Raw genomic sequence first — 19835 nt, 5'->3', positions numbered from 1 at the left:
ATGGGAGAAAAATAGAAGAAAAAAAAAATAAGGAGAAAAAGTGGATCAAAAAAATAAAAAAAAATAAACAGAATGACATACTATTTATATAATAGACTTATAGATAGTTCATAGAGGGGAGAGTTCACATTCATATGGATAGAGTTCATACTATGAACTCTATCCATATGCCTGTGAACTCTCCCCTCTATGAACTATCTATAAGTCTATTATATAAATAGTATGTCATTCTGTTTATTTTTATTTATTTTTTTGATCCACTTTTTCTCCTTATTTTTTTTCTTCTATTCATAGTCATAAAGGTCCTGACCAATCTTTATTTTTTTCTTTAGACCATGCTTGATCACATTTATTATAAATTATATAATACATATATCATATAATCATGTCCGCTTCCATTCATTGTGCTAAGCTAGGCTAACATGCAGCCAGATAGCTTTCTACTGAATGCACAGAGAGGAAACTGGTATCTATCTTCTTGTCTCTCTCTGGAGAAGACGATAAGCTAATTAAAACGTTGGCGTGTTCTTTTAAAGGTGACATGCATTATAAATGTAATTTTTCAGTCTCTAGCATTGTATTATAGTAATAGGAGTTAGTATCAATGTGTTTTTGTGTCTAAATACCATATTGGCGGATTGCTCTGATTCAGCTCAGACCATTTCCTGCTCCAGTAAATTAGGCCATCCTGATTTGAGCCATGTCGTGACGTCACTCAGGCTCTGGGTAGCGGACAATGATGTGATTGGCTCTGTGGTTGTAGCTAATGCCCGCCCACAATCTACCTAGACTGACTACACAGCGAGTGGAAACCACTTCCTCATACTGCGGCAGAGTGAAACCCACCTCTGCATGCACTCTGGAGGGAGAGAGAGAGATAGAGAGGGGGGGGGGGGGGGCTGCCGCACGGCACACACCCCCGAACGGGAGAGGGAGAGAGTGAAAGAAAGAAAGGAAGAGAGAGGGAGGGAGGGAGAGAGTGGGCCTTATCAATAACGGCCTGTCTTTTTTTTCTCTCTCTCTCTCTAACTCTCTCTCTCTCTCCCACCCACCCCCCTCTCTATCTCTCTCTGTCTACCAGTCGCAGACTGTGTACAGATGTCTTCAATAGACTCACAGGAATTGTGTAAAGTTGCCCATATAGTGCTAGGAATAGCAATGCATGTCCCCTTTAAAGGAACACGCCAATATTATGGGAAATGCGCTTGCCATCTTCTCCAGTCAGACAAGAAGATACATACTGTAACGTTCGAGGTTTCCAACGTTATTGACGACTCTCGAGGCAGATTATTATTATCAGTTCACTTATTTATTATCACAGTTCTCCATTACAGGTTGCAGTATCAGACTCATTGCTACCATTTCCCATGCCCCGAGAGAGTGCACGCTGGGTGCCCCACCCACTTATACCTTCCCAGGTCAGCCCGTGCACTCTCGACTCTGTCAACCCGCGGCTGACGCGTCCAATAGGATCCAGCGCCGGGATGGCGGAGTGTTGAGTGACAGCTCAACTGACCAACCGACCCAAATCCCCAGGTCGCTTGTAAAATATCTATCTATCTATCTATAATTCTATCTATCTATAATTCTATCTATCTATCTATAATTCTATCTATCTATAATTCTATCTATTGCAAAATGACTATGAAAAAGTATGATACATTATTAGCATTATTAGCTGTTTTCATATTGTGGTGGTGGTTTTATTGATAAGAATTTGGTCATAATAAAATCATGACCAAGGGGGGATATGTAAAATATCTATAAATCTACCTGTCTATAATTCTATCTATTGTAAAAGGACTATGAAACAGTGTCTACAATATGCCATATCTACTGTTGAGGTTCCATGGTAACCGCCACCAGCATTCCATTTGTAGGCCGACCTTGAGAGTTATTGCTCCCTCTGTCGAGGGAGGGCCAGGAACTCCTACGTTTTTCTATATATGACACTCACTGGACAGACGGGAGCTTCTTGAAGCGAACTGCTGGACAGCTAACTGGACCCACCAGTCTGTGTGGCATTTCGTCTTAGGGACTCACTGGCTTGAGAATATATTCTGTTGTCTTTTATTTGTTCTGCATCAACTGCTCTGTTATTCTTTATTTTTTTGTATCCACTTTTTTCTCCCCTTTTTTCTATTTTTCTCCCATCCCAATTCCACAGTGCCAATTGTCCCCTCCCCTGTCTTGAACGTTGCTCGCATATGCCCCCCACTGGCCGGTTGTAGGGAGGATAGAAGCCTTGCATCACGTGTCCCCTCCGATACACGAGGAGGCAGCCTGTCACATCTTTTCACCTGCTAGCGCGGACTCTCATTGGCGAGGTGTAACGTGTGGGAGGCTCACACTACCCCTGCCATTTCCTGTCTCTGCTGTGCAGGCGTCCCCAACCGACCTGTAGGAGTCGCTGTCCACAACGTCCAGATTACCACCCATCAACTTCCACCCGCTAACTCTGCCAATTGAGTTAGTATGACGGCTGGCCCAAGCCGGAGGCAACACTGACAGCCGGAGTCGAACCTGGTGTCTCTTGCGTTGGTGACGAGCGCAATGTCCGCTGCGCCACCCAGCCGCCCCAACTGCTCTGTTATTCTTATTACTTTTGTATAATTAAACTATAAAATAAATCCACATCTGAATAGAACAAAATTATTTGTCATGACGGATCCCCCTCTTTCAAAGAGGATCTGAGCACGGTCGGAATCCCTGACAATACCAATTTCCTCTCTGTGCATTCAATAGAAAGCTTTCCCGCTGCAAGTTAACCTAGTGTAGCACAAATGAATGGAACCAAATACGGATCAGCTAGCATAGCTTAAAAGTCCGGGAGAGGTGTTTTTGGCCAAGAGCTAGGCTAGCTGATCCATATTCGCTTCCATTCATTTGTGCTAAGCTAGGCTAGCTTGCAGCTGAACACAGAGGGGAAATTGGTATATTCTTGGACTCTGGAGAAGATGGTAAGCGCATTTTCCATAATGTTGGCGTGTTCCTTTAGGTAATGGGATTTTAGATGTAGTACAGCGGACTCTCCATCAGAATACTCAAACATATGGAATATGTAATTGACTGCTGGTTGTTATTTTGTTCAGTCGCAGATGGTTCAAATAAAATATAAATCACCACCCTCCTGTCACTATAGTGAGAGTACAGGTAGGTACAATTTCAGTGACTTTTTCATGTCCAATTTTACTATGGAGGTCAATGGATAAATCAGACAGGAAAAAGTGACTGAAAAAGATAGAAGGGACCGGGTAGCTTTGTATGGATGTAAGAACTCTGAAATATAAAGAGGAACATGGCCATGTCATAATGAAAGGAAGCCTAATTATGCATGTATAATTTACCATGGTACTACCAATGATAGTCAAAACACGAGGTCAAAATGGTAGTCAAAGCACGAGGATACAAAAGCATGAATAATCTTCTCTAAATCCTGAAAAGACACAACTGTTAAGAGTTGATCAACATCCTGCTCAAATTGCACATGAGGGTAAAAAATTACAGCAAGGTTTTTGGAAGTGAGCTTGGGAACTCCAACATTTTGGGAAATTAGCTTATTTAACATCTTCCCTGGAGTTAGACAAGAAGATACATACCTTTTTTGTCTCTGTGCGTGCATTTTAGCTTTGGGAATAGACGCTCCGTTAGCATAGCTTAGCTTCATCACTGGAAGTGAGGCAGGACAGTAGCCTTACAGTGCCTTACAGTGTATTGCAAGGTCTGACATTGACCAAATTTGATATGCATGACCTTGGTGGGCTCTAGGTCAACTCCTGAAAAGGGGGTCAATGTCAGACCTTGCAATCAAAAGTTAGGGGGCGCACTGAAATTATGGCAAGGGTTATTAGCCCCCTAACTTTTGATTGCAAAGTCTGACATTGACCCCCTTTTCAGGAGTTGACCTAGAGCCCACCAAGGTCATGCATATCAAGTTTGGTCAATGTCAGACCTTGCAATACACTGTAAGGCTACTGTCCTGCCTCACTTCCAGTGATGAAGCTAAGCTATGCTAACGGAGCGTCTATTCCCAAAGCTAAAATGCACGCACAGAGACAAAAAAGGTATGTATCTTCTTGTCTAACTCCAGGGAAGATGTTAAATAAGCTAATTTCCCAAAATGTTGGAGTTCCCCTTTAACATTTATATGTTGTACAATAAGGGTTGCAAAGATGATATATGAACCGATAGAAAGTGATACCACGGATACAACTATATCCATAATTTCAGTCAATGGAACCAACATTTTGAGTAAGAAAAGTACAAAAACAACTTTAATGTGCCAAAAACAAGGGAGTACATGTACATATTTACAATGTTAAATACTGTGGAACGTAGCAGATATGATACTGTAAAATTTTACAACAAATCTGAGAACAAACAAAAACAAAAAGCTTTCATCAAAATCCAGTGTTGAGCACAAGCAGTGAGTTATGCAAACTGCCAAAATGAACACAATGCTTACGAAGGCAATAATGTTGTAAACATCTACCTCTGAAAGGAAATGCAACACTAAAACTAAACTACAGACATGAACACTAAAGTACAGAACACCAGTCCCTAACTTTGACTGAACTGTATAGACTTTGACCAGAAAATCAAGTGGCTTTGTTTTGGTTTCTGCCATGATGTGGCTCTTGGTATAGGTTATTATATTATAATATTAGTATTGGGGAACTTCTCCTGATACCCTACTTTACTTTATCCTGGTATCTCCCTGACATGCAATAACAGTATCGGTGCATCGCTAGTTCTAAAACAAAGAAAACGTGTTTGGCATTTTACAGCGCTTTCCAGTTTATGGGCTCCTTTCCGGATTTCTTCAGCAGCTCATTTGCCTTTGAGAAGTGTTTGCAACCGAAGAACCCACGATGAGCCGACAGAGGAGAAGGATGCACAGCCTTCAGGACGTGATGACGTTTCTACAAACCATGAACACAAAGACCATAAGGGGAGATTAGTAAGAGGTGTGTGTGTATGAGATAGGGCTGTCAAAATTGGCCTAAAATGACATTCAATTATTCCTTCTATAAAAACCACATAGGTTCGAACCATTGAAATATCTATTATTCTCTTATTATAGAATAATTATATCAGGGTTAGAAATTTAAAAAAAAATCCCCAGAGCTTTTTTTGCCCCCCTTAATTGATTTTCGGGGGCTTTTTTTGTATTTCGGGGGCACAGCATTTTTATGATGAAAATTAACAAAGATTATATATATTATTATTATATATTATTATTATTATATTATATAAAACACTTTTTTTCACAGTCTTTGTCCCTATGTTTGATAACGTAATGTTAATGGCTCCATATATAGGGCTCTACGCTAACCTTTTTCCCAAGGAGCACATGTGCTCCTAAATAAAATGTAAATAAAAATTTAGGAGCACACAAATAAATTTAGGAGCACAGTGAAAATTGTTCAAGTAACAGAGTTTATTAACAAACTATTTATTACATGCATATTATACTGTGCGTGTGCATACTAAGGGCTAAACATCTGTGCAAATAGCACATCACTAAAATCACAAATTGGCCCATGCCTACTAGACGCAAAGGATATCGGTTGTCAAGCTGCTTTTGTATGTTGCAAGTCTTGTCACGATACCAACATTTTGACTTTGATACAGATAGGAAAGGCAATGGAATGGAATATATTATTAGATGACAGAACATGGAAAATTCTTTATACAATTCTTTAATTAATTATAATTGAGGGCTAACTCTAAGCATAACCCACTTCGAAAGAGGGCCAAAGCATAACCACTTCGAAGCAGAGAATATTATGTACAAGGCGGAGGAGACCCTTCGGAGCTAAACCAATCAGAGAGGGTCTTCGCTGTACGCGGGCTAGCCAATCAGAGCGTCTTGGCAAACAAAGGCTATGGAAAAAATCACGCATGCTGGTACCGTGACTTTCTGTTCCAGTGTACTGTGTTCTCATTTCCCTTCACTCGCATGAAACCAGCCGCGTCACCGCAGGAAACTCTACTGTGATTGGACGTTTATGCGCCTTGTGGAATGTGGGACTTGTAGTTTCTGAACTATTAACAGCGGAGCGTTTGTAATCTTCACTCGCACACTGCGAGTAAATGATTTTTCCGGTTCGCACACATATTATTAGGGGCAAATACGAGTGAAATGCTCGCACTGTAGAGCATATATATAATTAGTAAACTGTCTGGGGCTTTTCTTGTCCCCCTTAACTGATTTTCGAGGGCATTTGGTAAATGTTCGAGGGCATTTTGCCCCAAGCCCCCGTTAATTTCTAACCCTGAATTATATTATTATTATGTAAACTAAATAAATTACCTTTATGATGAACACACCAGCCTGTCCCCTCTCTCTCGCTCTCTCTGTGCGCGAGCACAAATTGGTGCTAGATTGAGAACGGGCCGTCTTTCAGAGCGAGATCAAGTGAATGAAAGTTTACTGTATATAGAACGGACATTCATACACAGCAACGCGCCTCCATGCAAGGTGTGATGAACATGGAACAATATCTTTTCCTTGACATGAAACTAGTAAACAAACCATTGGGGACCAGCATGATGCTTCAGTCTCCATTAATTATTCAATATCTAGAAGTTTTACCTTGAGCCTCAAGGGATGATTTACAATAAAGTGCTATTAAAAAGGTATTTCCACACAGGGTTTTTTAGATTGCCGCTCGTATTGCTCTCTTCGTGGCCAGTCGGGTTCTGAACTCTCTGCCATTGCGGCATGTTGTTGTAGGAAGGTGTAGTGGTTACGTCATTGTATGTCCGCCCATTACAATCACGCGAGCTGTCTAACACCTGTCCCGTCTCCCTGTGAGTTGCTGTCCTGGAGTGCTGACCGGAGTGTCGGACATCCCGTGTTGAAGGCCAGGAGGATGCGACCCTCTCTGCGTGCCCTCCTGTCTCCCTGTCTCTGGCGGTCTCGTAGTGGTGACCGGAGTGCTGGACGTCCCGCGATGATGTCGGGGGAGGTTGCGACCCTCTCTGCGCCGCCCCCTATCTCCCTGTCTCCGGCTGTCTCGGAGCAATGACCGGGGTGTTGAATGTCCCGTGATTAAGACGGGGAGGACGCAACCCTCTTTGCGCCGCCCCTGTGCCTCAAATAGATTCGCTATCAGCTCCATCTTTAATCTTTCAAAATGTTCAGTTGCTATCGCTATCAGCTCTATCTTTAATCTTTCAAAATGTTCAGTTGCTATTGCATGCACTCATCTGTGTTTCACTACAAACTTGAGTGCATGCTTACCAACTGTTAGTCTGCAACACTACTATCACCGACATCTAAGAAGGGAGATCCCCCCTTGAATGGCCCTTCTAAGGTTTCTCTCCTCCACACTGCCTGTGGAGCATTTTTCCCTATTGTTAGGTTTTAGTGAGTTTTTCCTTACCTTCGCGTGGGGTATGTCTGGGAGTGCTTGCATTCTTTCATTTATTTGCATTTATTTAAAATTTGTTGGACCTTATGGTGTTCTTGTTCTGTTCTTGACTTATTGTTATGTTTCTTCTTGACTTGTTTAAAGAAGACGTGTATGGCCCATGGGGACATTAACGTGCGTTGTCGGGCCTTACAAATAAATTTGATTTGATTTGATTTGATTGTCGTTTCCGGGCGGGCCACCTCGCTTGAAATGGCAATGTATTTGCAATGGACACATTTATAAATCGTCTTGTTTAAAACAAATAAAGCATGAACATTGGCATGGTGTACCTTTCTCTGTGTATTCATCCACAATCTATAACTCAACATGAAACAATCGTAAAATAATTACGTATATTTTTATTTCAACCAAAAATGCTTAAACAATAATGTTAGTGATAGAAGGGAACTCATTTTGTGCTAAAATGGAAAGCTTGCCAATGTTCACGAGGCAGAATTATTACAATAGCCGATAATACATTTCCCCAATGATAAATCCCTAAAAGTGTCCGCTAAAAGTGACGCCGTGTGTCTCCCGTCCGTCATGCAGCGCATTCAGGTCCACGCGAGGAGTTGAGAGGAAGACAGCCGGGCTGGTCCCCCCCCCCCCACATTTGAATATACATTTTCACAATCGAAATGTATGTTTTTTTTTTTTACAAGTCGATTATTAATTTGCCTATAGAATATTTGTCGACAGCCCTAGTGTGAGAAACTCAACCCATGTTAGTACACCAACCCTATTGATGGCAGCTCCTTTCTTCTGGGCGTAGGCTCCCCACAGCAAGAAGACGAGGCCCTCCGAGTTGGCACTGAGCCACTGAACCACAGCATCTGTGAACTTCTCCCATCCTTTGTCCTTGTGCGAGTTGGCCTGGTGCGATCGAACGGTCAGTACAGCGTTGAGAAGCAACACACCTGATGAAGCAAAAGACACATTGGGGGGAAAAGAGGTAAAGAGATTGTAGGATCTGGGTAGCGTTTTCTTAGAAGATAACACCGTTACGACAATTCTTTAGGTCTAAGTTCACTCTGGCCTTAAGCAGAGAAGGTGTTGATATGGAAGGAACAGTCTATTCTTATTTCTGACCCGATATTATGGCAAGTGTTAACATTTTAGTTAGCTAGACTAGATTCAGGTATCCTGATGGCGTCTCTCGTCTCTCTTTTCTAGACTCAAAGCGCTCCCCACAATGTAGGGTGGAAATTGCCTCCTTCACCACCACTGGTAGCACCCAACCTTGGGCTACGCAGGCTCAATGGCTGCCATACACTGGCACCAGGCACACATCACACTACACAATGGCTGAACGGCTCAGGAGATAGGGATTGATATCAGCCAATTAAGGGGGGCGGGATGATTAGGTGGCCTTGATGTCAGAGACCTGAGCAGGAATTTCGGGGGAACTACCTACTCTTTGCGATAGGCGTCATGGGTTCTTTAACGACCGAATTCAGTCAGGACCTCGGTTTAGCGTCTCATCCGAAGGACGGCACTCGCAGCTGTACGGTGTCCCTGTCACCGTAACAGGGGCATTGTTACTGACTAGTCCAGAGGACACAGTGCTCCCTTCTGGACAACAACACCACTTTCCGACAACAGCCTTGACCAGAGTTCGAACCGGTGATCTTCTGATCATGAGTCCGGAGCTCTACTTATGTAGCCACGCTGCTAAGCTTCAAAGCCGCCAGAAATGGAGATAAGTATGGAGCGGGTGATAACAAATGGTCATATTATGCCAGGGAGAGAAAGTCTTGGAGTCTTCTTTGGTATTTCACCTTGGAGGAGAGAAGGCTTTTTCTGTCTCCTTCTTCGGTATTCAGCTCACACAGAGAGAACAACCGAGAGCAACCGAATTGTAACTATTTTGCTGTTTATGCCTATAAACCTGTGTTATAAAGAGAATACTGGGAGCCATATATACATATATTATCTCAAGGGAAGATTTCATTCAAGTGACTTTACTTCAACAACACAACACAGAGTCTCTCCTGAGGGAAGACAGGATAAGTAACATGAATTAAAAGTAAACCAAATCTAACTAGATCATTATGATGATAGAAGGCAACACACCTCTTCGGACACCAGAGGTCATTGATCAACATGCTGCTTAGTAAGCGGTACCTTGCTTAGCCCATCCAGTCAGATCTCCATGTCCAGGGTGCTCAAAGCCTTCAATGTCAGAGGCCAGTTCTTTGTACATGTTCACTAAACTGAGAACGAAGAAACGGTGTAAGGGTTCATTCAATACATGAATATACATTGTTTATTCAAACTGGCCAATCTATATAACATGCATCATTCAAAAGAAAACCGGTAACAGATTATCTCATTCTAAATTAATTAATTTCTGTCGGAGAGCAACGTATTTATGCAATCAACGTGGACGTGGCTTTAGGCATTCTTTTTTTCCCCCCTTTTTTTATTATCTTTCTTCCCCTCTTTTTCCCGATTTTTCTCCCATCCCACCCTTCCTGGTTGTTGCGTACTTTCCCCTACTGTTGGTCCGAGAGACCGGAGACTGTCACATGCTTTCCTCCGACGCATGTGCAGCCTGCCGGCAGGCCAGCCTGGCCGCACAGGTTCTCACCGGGGAGAGTGTAGCGTGTGGGAGGCCGCACTATCTCTCCCTAGTTCCTACCCTTGCTGAGCAGACGCCCCGACCGAACTGTAGGGGTCGCTGTCCACAACGCCCAGGACCCACCCTTCAGCTTTCCCACCCTCTAATACTGCCAATTGTATTAGTGTGAGAGGCCAGCCAAGCTGATAGCAACGCCGGGAGCTGGATTCGAACAGGCAGGCATTCTTGTTTTTAAGAGAGGAAAGAAACAGAGCAAGTCAGTACTCGGGGTGACATGTAGCTTGTATGGTCAGTACTCAAGGTGACATGTAGCTTGTGTGGTCAGTACTCAGGGTGACATGGTAGCTTGTGTGATCAGTACTCGGGGTGACATGGTAGCTTGTGTGATCAGTACTCAGGGTGACGTGTAGCTTGTGTGGTCAGTACTCAGGGTGACATGGTAGCTTGTGTGGTCAGTACTCAGGGTGACGTGTAGCTTGTGTGGTCAGTACTCAGGGTGACATGGTAGCTTGTGTGGTCAGTACTCAGGGTGACATGGTAGCTTGTGTGGTCAGTACTCAGGGTGACATGTAGCTTGTGTGATCAGTACTCAGGGTGACATGGTAGCTTGTGTGGTCAGTACTCAGGGTGACATGGTAGCTTGTGTGATCAGTACTCAGGGTGATGTGTAGCTTGTGTGATCAGTACTCATGGTGACATGTAGCTTGAGTGATCAGTACTCAGAGTGACATGTAGCTTGTGTGATCAGTACTCAGGGTGACATGGTGTACCTGGGAGGAGGTGGAACCGGTCTTTGCACGCTAAAGCACAATCCATGAGCCTGGTTGGGACCATGATATGGATCCTGGCCGAGAATCACCACTTTGACCTGGGGTTAGAGAAAAAGACAGTTCTCATCAGTGAATCTATGGCAATGACAACCCAACCCAACTGACCTTATAATTACTATTTTGAAGCCTAGAGGTTACTTGCTCAACCCAACTGCTCCTTATAGCTTTGACAGACAGAGGGTGAGTGAACAGGGACACAATTTATTTGTTGAATTGATGGAAGATTATTAAAAGTTACACCCATAAAGTGATCTTTAGAGTCGGGTGTGGCAGTAGCCTAAGGTTTTGAGAAGCTAGCTTGTAAATGTAAGGTTGTGAGATTGAACCCAGACAGGCTAGGTACATTTTGGCAGGAAAATAGCATTCTCTCCTTCCTACGTAAAATAGAGCAGTATTGCATCTATATGGTGCCAACCATGTCTGCCATAGTGCCCTTGATTAAAACAATAGTTTGGATTTTTGGACTTTGAAGTTGTATGAAACGGGTTTCCCATTTCTAACACAAAATAACGGTCCTCCACTTGGCATTATTTTGTTTCTTGAAAAGAAAAATTTATTCCTACGCGCTAGAGTTTGCTGCCCGTCTAAAGCTTTGCGGTTCGCTTATACAGCTTTGGATCCACAACACTACTGGCAAGTATTTCACACAACTTAAAAGAACACGCCAACATTTTGGGAAATTGGCTTATCGTCTTCTCCAGAGAGAGACAAGAAGATAGATACCAGTTTCCTCTCAGTAGACCGCTATCTGGCTCCATGTTAGCCTAGCTTAGCACAATGGATGGAAACGGACATGACCGTTTAGCCTTCGGGAGAGGTGTTAGTTGGACAATGCATAGGCTACCCGTACATGTCCGCTTCCATTCATTGAGAGGCACAGAGAGGAAACTGGTATCTATCTTCTTGTCTCTCTCTTGAGAAGACGGTGAGCTAATTTCCCAAAATGTCACCATGTTAAATGTCCAAAAATCCAAATTATGCTTTTCAGGCACTGAACCAGAAAACTGCTCCAGGGGTGTGTGCATAGTGGGTGAGCCTGCACTCTGACCTACCCTCAATAAATTATTATGCTATTTTTCCGCTTCCTATGTATGTTGAATTTGAAAATACAGCAATTGCTAAATGCCATGCTGGCGGTAACATTTCGTTTGTTATTTGTATGGTGTAATGTTATACCCCATGAAAGGTTTAGGGTGCCCGACCCTCTTGCAGTGGTGGAAAGTAATTAAGTATTTTTACTCTCAAGTACTGTAAAAAGTTGACATCAAAACTCGACGATCTGGATTTTGCAGATGATGTAGCATTATTTTCCTCTACCAAACACCAAATCCAGGAAAAAAACGACAAGAATGGAGAGAGAAGCTAGACGAGTGAGACTCAAGATTAACACTGGAAAGACAAAAACCATGAGAATTAATGCAAGAAACCATGACAAAATCAACATCAACGACCAAGAGATTGAGGATGTAGACCAATTCACATACTTTGGGAGCCACCGTCTGTAAAGAGGGAGGAGGTATGAAAGACCTAAAGAACAGACTCTCCAAAGCAAGAGGTGCATTCATCAAACTCAAAAAGATCTGGTACTCCAACAGCATCTCAAGAAGAACAAAGCTGAGATTGTACAAAACACTGGTTGTGCCAGTGCTCCTGTATGGATGTGAAACATGGAAGATGAACAAGGGAGACAACAAATCAGTCGACGTGTTCCATAACAGATGCCTCAGAAGAATCCTCAGAATCCAGTGGCAAGACAGCACAGTAGAGCTACTAAAAAGAGCCGACATGAAGCCGTTGAGCAAGGAAGTGAAGTGGCGAAGATGGAAGATGATAGGACACATACTGAGGCAAGACCACAACAACGACTGCAACATATCAATGAGTTGGGCACCAGAAGGGAAAAGAAGAAAAGGAAGACCAAGGACTACCTGGAGACGCACAGTAGAGAAAGAAAGAAAAGAGGCAGGGTGGAGCTCATGGCCTGAAGCAAGAACAACGGCAGCTGACCGGAGTGGAAACGCTCTGTGAAGACCTTATGTGCCACTAGGCACGAAGTGGATAGGTAACAGGTAACTGTAAAAAGTACAATTTCGAGTTAAATGCACTTTTTTGATTATTTTCCTTTTAGGAGACTTTTACTCCACTACATTTCAAAGGAAATATTGTACTCCACTATATTCACTATACTAGTTCCTCTGAAGAATTTTTTTTTGCATAGAAAACATGGCAAGGATTATGTACTTTCAAATTTGAAGATTGCCAATGTCAAGAGGACGTAATCAGAGCCAGCATAACCACTTTAACATAACCTTTAGAGGTCAATGTGAATGTTTGCACCTCAAATGTTTGTCTCTCTTAATACAGGAACAATTACAAAATATATATATATTCTTTGATTGATTGATTGAAAACTTTATTAACAGATTGCAGAATGGGTACAATACAGTACGGCTCAATACACACAATTGTTAAGGGGATGCAGACCAGAGAAAGACTTTCGTCTTGTTTACATCAGGGTCCCCCATTTTCAATTCATCCTAACATTTATGACATACACACAACATACAAATATACAGTAGTTACATCGAGACATTTATGACATACAACAAGATATACAAATATACAGTACTGTTTAAGAGACAGAGTTTCTAAAAGAGAATATATACATTTGACAACAACAAAACAACAAAAGGCCCAGAAGAGGATGTTCTTCCTACGTCAGCTGAGGAAGTTCAGGCTGTCGAGGACTATGATGGTCCAGTTTTACACTGCCATCATCCAGTCCATCCTCACCCTCTCCATCATCACCTGGTTCCCTGCAGCCACGGTCAGGGACAAGGCCAAGCTGCAGCGGGTGATACGCTCGGCAGAGAGGGTGATCGGCTGCCCCCTTCCCTCCCTCGAGTCCCTACATTCCACCAGGGCCTTGAGGAGGGCGAGGAAGATCATGGCAGACCCCGCCCACCCGGGTCACGGCCTCTTCATCATGCTCCCCCACGGCAGGCGGCTACCCAAGACATTAAAGTCCCGCCATAGACTCAGTTTCTTCCCCTCAGCAGCTCGCCTGGTAAACGAGTCAGGTGTCCCCCCTGCTCCCCCCCCCTCTATGGCAAGCTGCTAGGGCTGGACCTCTGGACTTGAACTGTGCTGCACTGTATCCATGTCCCCAACCACTGCACCTTTACTGTCTTATTGTTGTCTCACTGTTCTGTTTTGTACTTATTTATTTATTATTATGTTATTCCTATTTGTGAAAAAGATCATGCACTGAAATGTCGAATCACATTCCATTTGTATATACAATATGGTGAATAAAGTAATCTGAATCTGAAACTGTAAATTTGAGGGGGTTGGGTGGGTGGGTGGGGGTTTGGACATTTACCGGGGCCAGAATTGCAGCCTCCCGTAGGTGCTCTTTGAGAGTGGTTTTGAAGGTGGGTAGGGATTCACATTACTTTATGGCTGTGGGTAGGGCGTTCCACATTGTTGTGGCATAATTGCAAAACGTGTTTAGTCCCTTGTTTGAGCCGAATCTGGGTTGAACATGATTTGTGGAACTCCCTCTGGTGTTACATGGGTATCTAAGTGGTGTAGTGTATCTTGTAGACCAGGCCCATTGCAAGTTGCTGTACTCTGTCATCTACTCTAAGCCATCCTAGGTTGTCAAAATGGGCAGGGGTGAGGTGGGTTTTAGGAGTAAGGTCAAGCAGTAGTCTGACCAGTTTGTTTTGTGATGTTTGTAATCTTGTTTTTAGCGCCTTTGAGGTGCTTTGGTACCATGAGGTGCAAGCATAGTCGTAGTATCCTTGAATGAGTGCTCCCGTTAGAGTCTTCAGGGTATTCTTGTTTACCAGAGAGGTGATCCGGTACAAGAATCTTGTTCGTTGGCTGACTTTTTTTTATTACATTACTTATACTTAAAAATAGGGTCCAGGTTTAAAAATACAGAAGTTATCCTTTAAGTAAAGGCCATGCCTCCCACAAGCCGGCTGCAATGTGGATGAAGCCTTGCATCACGTGTCCCCTCCGGTACTCGAGGAAGCAGCCGTCGCATCTTTTCACCTGCACAGCGCGATCTCTCATCGGCGGGGGTCTGCGTGGGAGGGACACGCCGCCCCCGTCGCTTCCTGATTCTGCTGCGCAGGCGCACCAACCGACCTGTAGGAGTGGCTGTCCACAACGTCCGATCCCGACCCATCAGCTTTCCCACCCCTAACACTGCCAATTGTGTTAGTATGAACGACCAGCCAAGCTGATAGCAATGCGGAGAGTTGGGCTCGAACCCAGCGTCTCCTGCATTGGTGGCGAGCGCCTTGCCCACTACACCACCTAGCCGCCCAGGATACTATTGTTCAACTTACATCTTGGATGTCACACATCTGTGTCCAGGTGAACACATGTTCAGCAGGTGGGTAGACAGTTTGGCGTTTCCTTTCTTCAGAAACAAAGGATACCAACTGTGACACAGAGAAGAAGCAGTTTAAGTTTTGTTTGTGTTCTTTTTAAGACTAACAATGAATGTACAATGTGATGGTTCTATTTCTCGCCTGTTCAAAATAAGGCTTTCCAAACTCAGTGGACAGTCCCCTTCTCCAGCTTTCACCAAACCCGTCTGGTGCTCGACTGGAGAGTCTCTCCTGAGCGGCTTTCTTGTTTTGGGTAATTCGGTCTAGCTGCTCGGGTGATAGAGGAGCAGGGGAGGTAGACTCAGGAGCAGCCGGCGAGGATTTCAGCTTCTTCAACGCAGGCTTCAGAAAATCAGACAAAGACAACGTTTGTGAAAATTGTGCGCCTGGGAGTGCAATAAGTCTTGGAGATAGTCTAACATACGGCGCAAACATCCTCGTGTTTGTGTGTGAAGTTGTGAACTATGTCGAGTGAGTGTACCAAGGCAAGGAACAACGGGAGCATGTCTATGTTCCCCGGGTCCTATGTTCCCCGGGTTCTATGTTCCCCGCTTTGATTGATTGATTGAACATTTTAGACCACCAGCCCTGATTCCAAACTCTAACCGTAACCAGTTCGAAAGAGGGCCTAAGCTTAACCGTTCGAAACAAGGCGGACATTAATAATTAATAAAATAAAAATTAATAAAATGTTCAATCTATTAATCAATCAAAGCGGGGAACATAGAACCCGGGGAGCGTACATAGGACCCGGGGAACATAGGGATGATCCCGGAACAACTTTCGACAACATTACAGAACAGTGACGCGCGTGAACACAGCCCCGTTTACACGGCTCTGGTTTACACTTTACATAGCAACTACACTTCCGCGTTTACACGAAGCTCGTGAACACAGCCCCGTTTACACTTTACATAGCAACTACACTTCCGCGTTACACGAAGCTCGCTCTCTCCTGCGTGCTCAAAATACCGGAAGACTGTTGCGGAGATCTATAGCAACATAACATGCGTCTCCCACAGCAGATGAAATAACGTATACTAACATTGATTATGTTAAGGGTATATATACGCCGCGTTCCGTTACTTCACTTAACACATAACTTTCACTTATGCTAAATAATCGGGGGCATAACTAATTCTCACCTGGTTGTCTTTGTTGTTATCCTTTCTGGTTTCATTTAGGTCTTTGGGAGTTCTTTTCGCCGAGACAGGCGAGAAAAACGATTTAATATTTTTTTGTCCAATCATTTCGCCGTTTTGCGATAATTGAACAAGGTGGTAAATGTGTATAAATGATGCTTAGAAAGCGGGCTGCCACGCTACCACACAGCAATTCCAAGTTTCAATTCCTCCCCCTTTCGCGCGCACTTATGACGTCGAGAGTGGAACGTTTAAAAACATCAACACAGAAGACAGAGCAGCAGGGGTTACTGGTAAGCAGCTATGTTCCATATCCGTATCCAGTCATTTTAAATGGACAGGTTTGTAACTCGGGGACAGAAGCGGTCTTGTAATGATGGGACTGCTGATGATGTACTGAAAGGAAGTGTAAACAAAATGATCAAACTGGAGGCATGTCATGATGAGGGCATGAGGGAGGAGGAAGATGAAGATGCAGCTTTTGCAGAGTTCTGTCACCCTGTCCCCTGGCAGAAGATTGAAGCAGAAGGACTAGACTGTGACTATGCTTTACTTTTCATTAATGAGGAGGCAGACCACCTCTTTGCAAAACTGGAGGAGGAGGTGGTGTATTTAACGGGTAATGTTATGTTCACAAATTAACTTATGTCAATCATTAAAGTCATGTTCATAAATTATTACAGTGTTGTTTTTCCCCCCAGGGGGTGAAGCAAAGGTCCAGATATTTGGAAAGATCTACAACGTGCCTAGAAAGCAGGCAACATATGGGGACGCAGGACTGACCTACACCTATTCTGGGGTTAAACATTTAGCCTGTCCATGGACTCCAACCTTGGAATATATTCGTGACGCTGTTACAAAAACTACAGGACACACATTCAACTTTGTCCTGGTTAACAGGTGAGGAAGAGGAATTACTGGATAGTTTCCAAAATATGAGAAATTTATTATTTTCTCTACAGAATTGTTCCTTTCTCCGCCAGGTATAAGGATGGGAAGGATCACATGGGGGAGCACCGCGACGATGAAAGGGAACTGGATCCTCTCTGTCCCATCGCCTCGGTCTCTCTGGGGGCGGCACGGGACTTCCTCTTCAGACACATGGAGGCACGGGGGAAACGAAGCAGTCGTCAGATTGACACGGTAAAGATGGAGCTCAGTCATGGAAGCCTACTCCTCATGAACCCACCCACCAACACATACTGGTACCACAGCCTGCCTGCTCGCAAGAAGGTTCTCAAGCCGCGCATCAACCTCACCTTTAGACGAGTCCTCTCGGACGACAAGAAATGAGGGTTAACCGCGCGCAGCGTGTTGGAACTCAGCCGTCGACATCTGGACCGGCAGTGCTCTGAGAGGGACGGGAAGGAGTCCATCACGCACTTCAAAAATCACAGTTCAAATATGACTTTGGAATTTACGAGTATCGAATAAGGTATTATTTGAATGACTCACGTTAAGGTCCTGGGGTGAGCGGGGGGGGGGAACGAGCGAGTGTTCATGTCTGTTATTTTTCTTTTTGGTTTTATGTATTTGATTTTGTGTTTTCTTATATATTTAATTATATATATGTTTTGGGCCCCTTTGGCTGTGGATCTGGTGGTTGTGGGCTCGGACCGGGGGGGGGGGGGGGGGGGGGCGGTTCGGGGGGGGCGGTTCGGGGTCTCTGCGGGTCGAAGCATCAAAGAGGCGTGGTGCTTTGGCTCGCGGGGGCGCCGGACTGTGGGTCCTCCGGGTTGGGATCCGTGCCTGCCGGATCTGGAGATGGAGGGGGCTCAGGAGGCTCACTATACAGTAAGGGGTTAATTTTCCTATTCCTTTACCTAGAATTTCAGTGGCGACTTATTTAATTTATACTCTGTTTTTTATTATTATTTTGTTAGTCCAATTTATTATTATTTTATGTTATTATTATTATTATTATTACTGTTATTGTCATGTGAAGTCCTGTCTACTGTTGTTGTTGTTTATTATTATTATTATACTGTATTGTGTTGTCTTGTTTTGTAAAAAGAAAGGGAATAAAAAGATTTGATCGAAAAAAGAAAAAAAATCACAGTTCAAATCACAAAGTGGTCATTCAAATGAGTGAGCATCCATTGACTGTGATTCTTACCCTTGGTAATGATACATTAGATATGTAAACAAAGCTTCTGTTTTTGTGATGTATTCATGTCTTTAAGTGTAGTCACTGCATATTTGAGACACAAGAAAGTGAGTTAACAAATGGAGCTAGAGTTGAGCAAATTGCTACCTTGACAAAAAAAGAGGGGGGGGGGGAGTAAATATTTGATAAATAAATATTTTATATTTCATAACTGAAGTTTGAAAGCAATCATCTTTACCAATCACACACACAAACACAAAATATTATATAAATATAATAAATTAGTGCAAATTGATCAGCAAACATTAACAGGAGGTTCTACTAAATGACTAAAATGTCTCTATTTATAAATCATGACCCGGTTACTCAAGATAATCCAGGTTTCAGTTTATTTAAAAAGGACTGTACACATTAATCAACATTTCTGTAATGTGTCCGTTTTAGCCAGCTGGCTAATTCACAACTGTAGTCCTTTTGGCAAGATGTTATGTTAAGACCATACACCTAAAACAGAAGCATTAAGAGTAAAACACAATATTTACAACACAATCCAACATAATAGTAAAAGCAATAACAAAATACACAATGAACTAATTAAAAGTGATCACATGTTTGATTGGTTAATAGCCAGGTCTTGAGTTTTTTTGTAAAGCCAAAGTGTGGTAGGTAGCACAGTATCGTATTTCTGTTGGTAGGATGTTCCAAAACTGAGTGTCTCTGACTGCAAAACAGGATTGACTGATTGTTGTGAGCTGTTTCATGTAGTCGATAAGTCCATTGGTGGGGTCCTTGAGGTGGTCCCAGGGTGTCCCCAGCAAAGTGGGAAATTGTTTAATTGCACTAATAATTTCTCCACTAGAAGTTAGCACAATGATGACAAATGACTATTCTGATTGGTTTCACTCTCCACTGTTATCTCCACACCTACACGATAAGAAATGCTGGGTCAAAAGTTGAAAAGTGCAGCTCTAAAATCAGTGTTTTCCCTTTGTCACATAGAGCAGTTTAGTGTCCTGCTGCTCATGCAGCAGCACAATGGCTAGGAGAAGATTACTGCAGAGGTCCTCCAGCACCACCTGCTGCTCAATCCCAGGCCTTTCAGACTATTATAATTATAGTAATGTAGCAGGTTGATTTAGGACTCACTGCACTTTACCCATTTGGCTATTAGCAGAGGTTTGAAGGGGTGACGAGGGAGAGATGGCAGAGCATTCCTAATTCCTAATTTATGCAAATGACATGTCGTCAGCTTGTGACTGCAACTTGTTCCTGTTTGCGGACGACTCAGCCCTGCTGGTCTCTGACAAGAACAAGTTACAGGTTGAAAAAACCCTCAGCTCGGAACTAG

At 43.4% G+C, this 19835-nt stretch overlaps 2 protein-coding genes across 2 annotated transcripts; one reads left to right on the top strand and one right to left on the bottom strand.

Annotated features, from left to right (window-relative positions):
- Positions 1-4252: 4252 nt before the first annotated feature.
- Positions 4253-16755, bottom strand: unga (uracil DNA glycosylase a). Its single transcript, XM_084322542.1, has 7 exons — positions 16384-16755; positions 15380-15580; positions 15194-15289; positions 10773-10870; positions 9546-9634; positions 8160-8338; positions 4253-4922 (listed from the first exon to the last, which is right to left on the bottom strand). The coding sequence occupies exons 1-7, from the start codon at positions 16486-16488 to the stop codon at positions 4782-4784; spliced, it is 909 nt and encodes a 302-aa protein (XP_084178668.1). The 5' UTR covers positions 16489-16755; the 3' UTR covers positions 4253-4781.
- A 42-nt stretch (positions 16756-16797) lies between these two features.
- On the top strand, positions 16798-17836 carry alkbh2 (alkB homolog 2, alpha-ketoglutarate dependent dioxygenase; the record flags this gene model as incomplete). Its single annotated transcript, XM_084323109.1, has 3 exons — positions 16798-16999; positions 17082-17280; positions 17364-17836. The coding sequence occupies 3 exons, from the start codon at positions 16798-16800 to the stop codon at positions 17671-17673; spliced, it is 711 nt and encodes a 236-aa protein (XP_084179235.1). The 3' UTR covers positions 17674-17836.
- Positions 17837-19835: the final 1999 nt, after the last annotated feature.

Source organism: Notolepis coatsorum (genome assembly GCF_963971535.1).
Source record: "Notolepis coatsorum genome assembly, chromosome: 10".
Lineage (NCBI taxonomy): Eukaryota > Metazoa > Chordata > Actinopteri > Aulopiformes > Paralepididae > Notolepis > Notolepis coatsorum.
The sequence above is the reverse complement of the archived record's forward strand: the minus strand, read 5'-3'. Positions and strand labels throughout refer to the sequence as shown.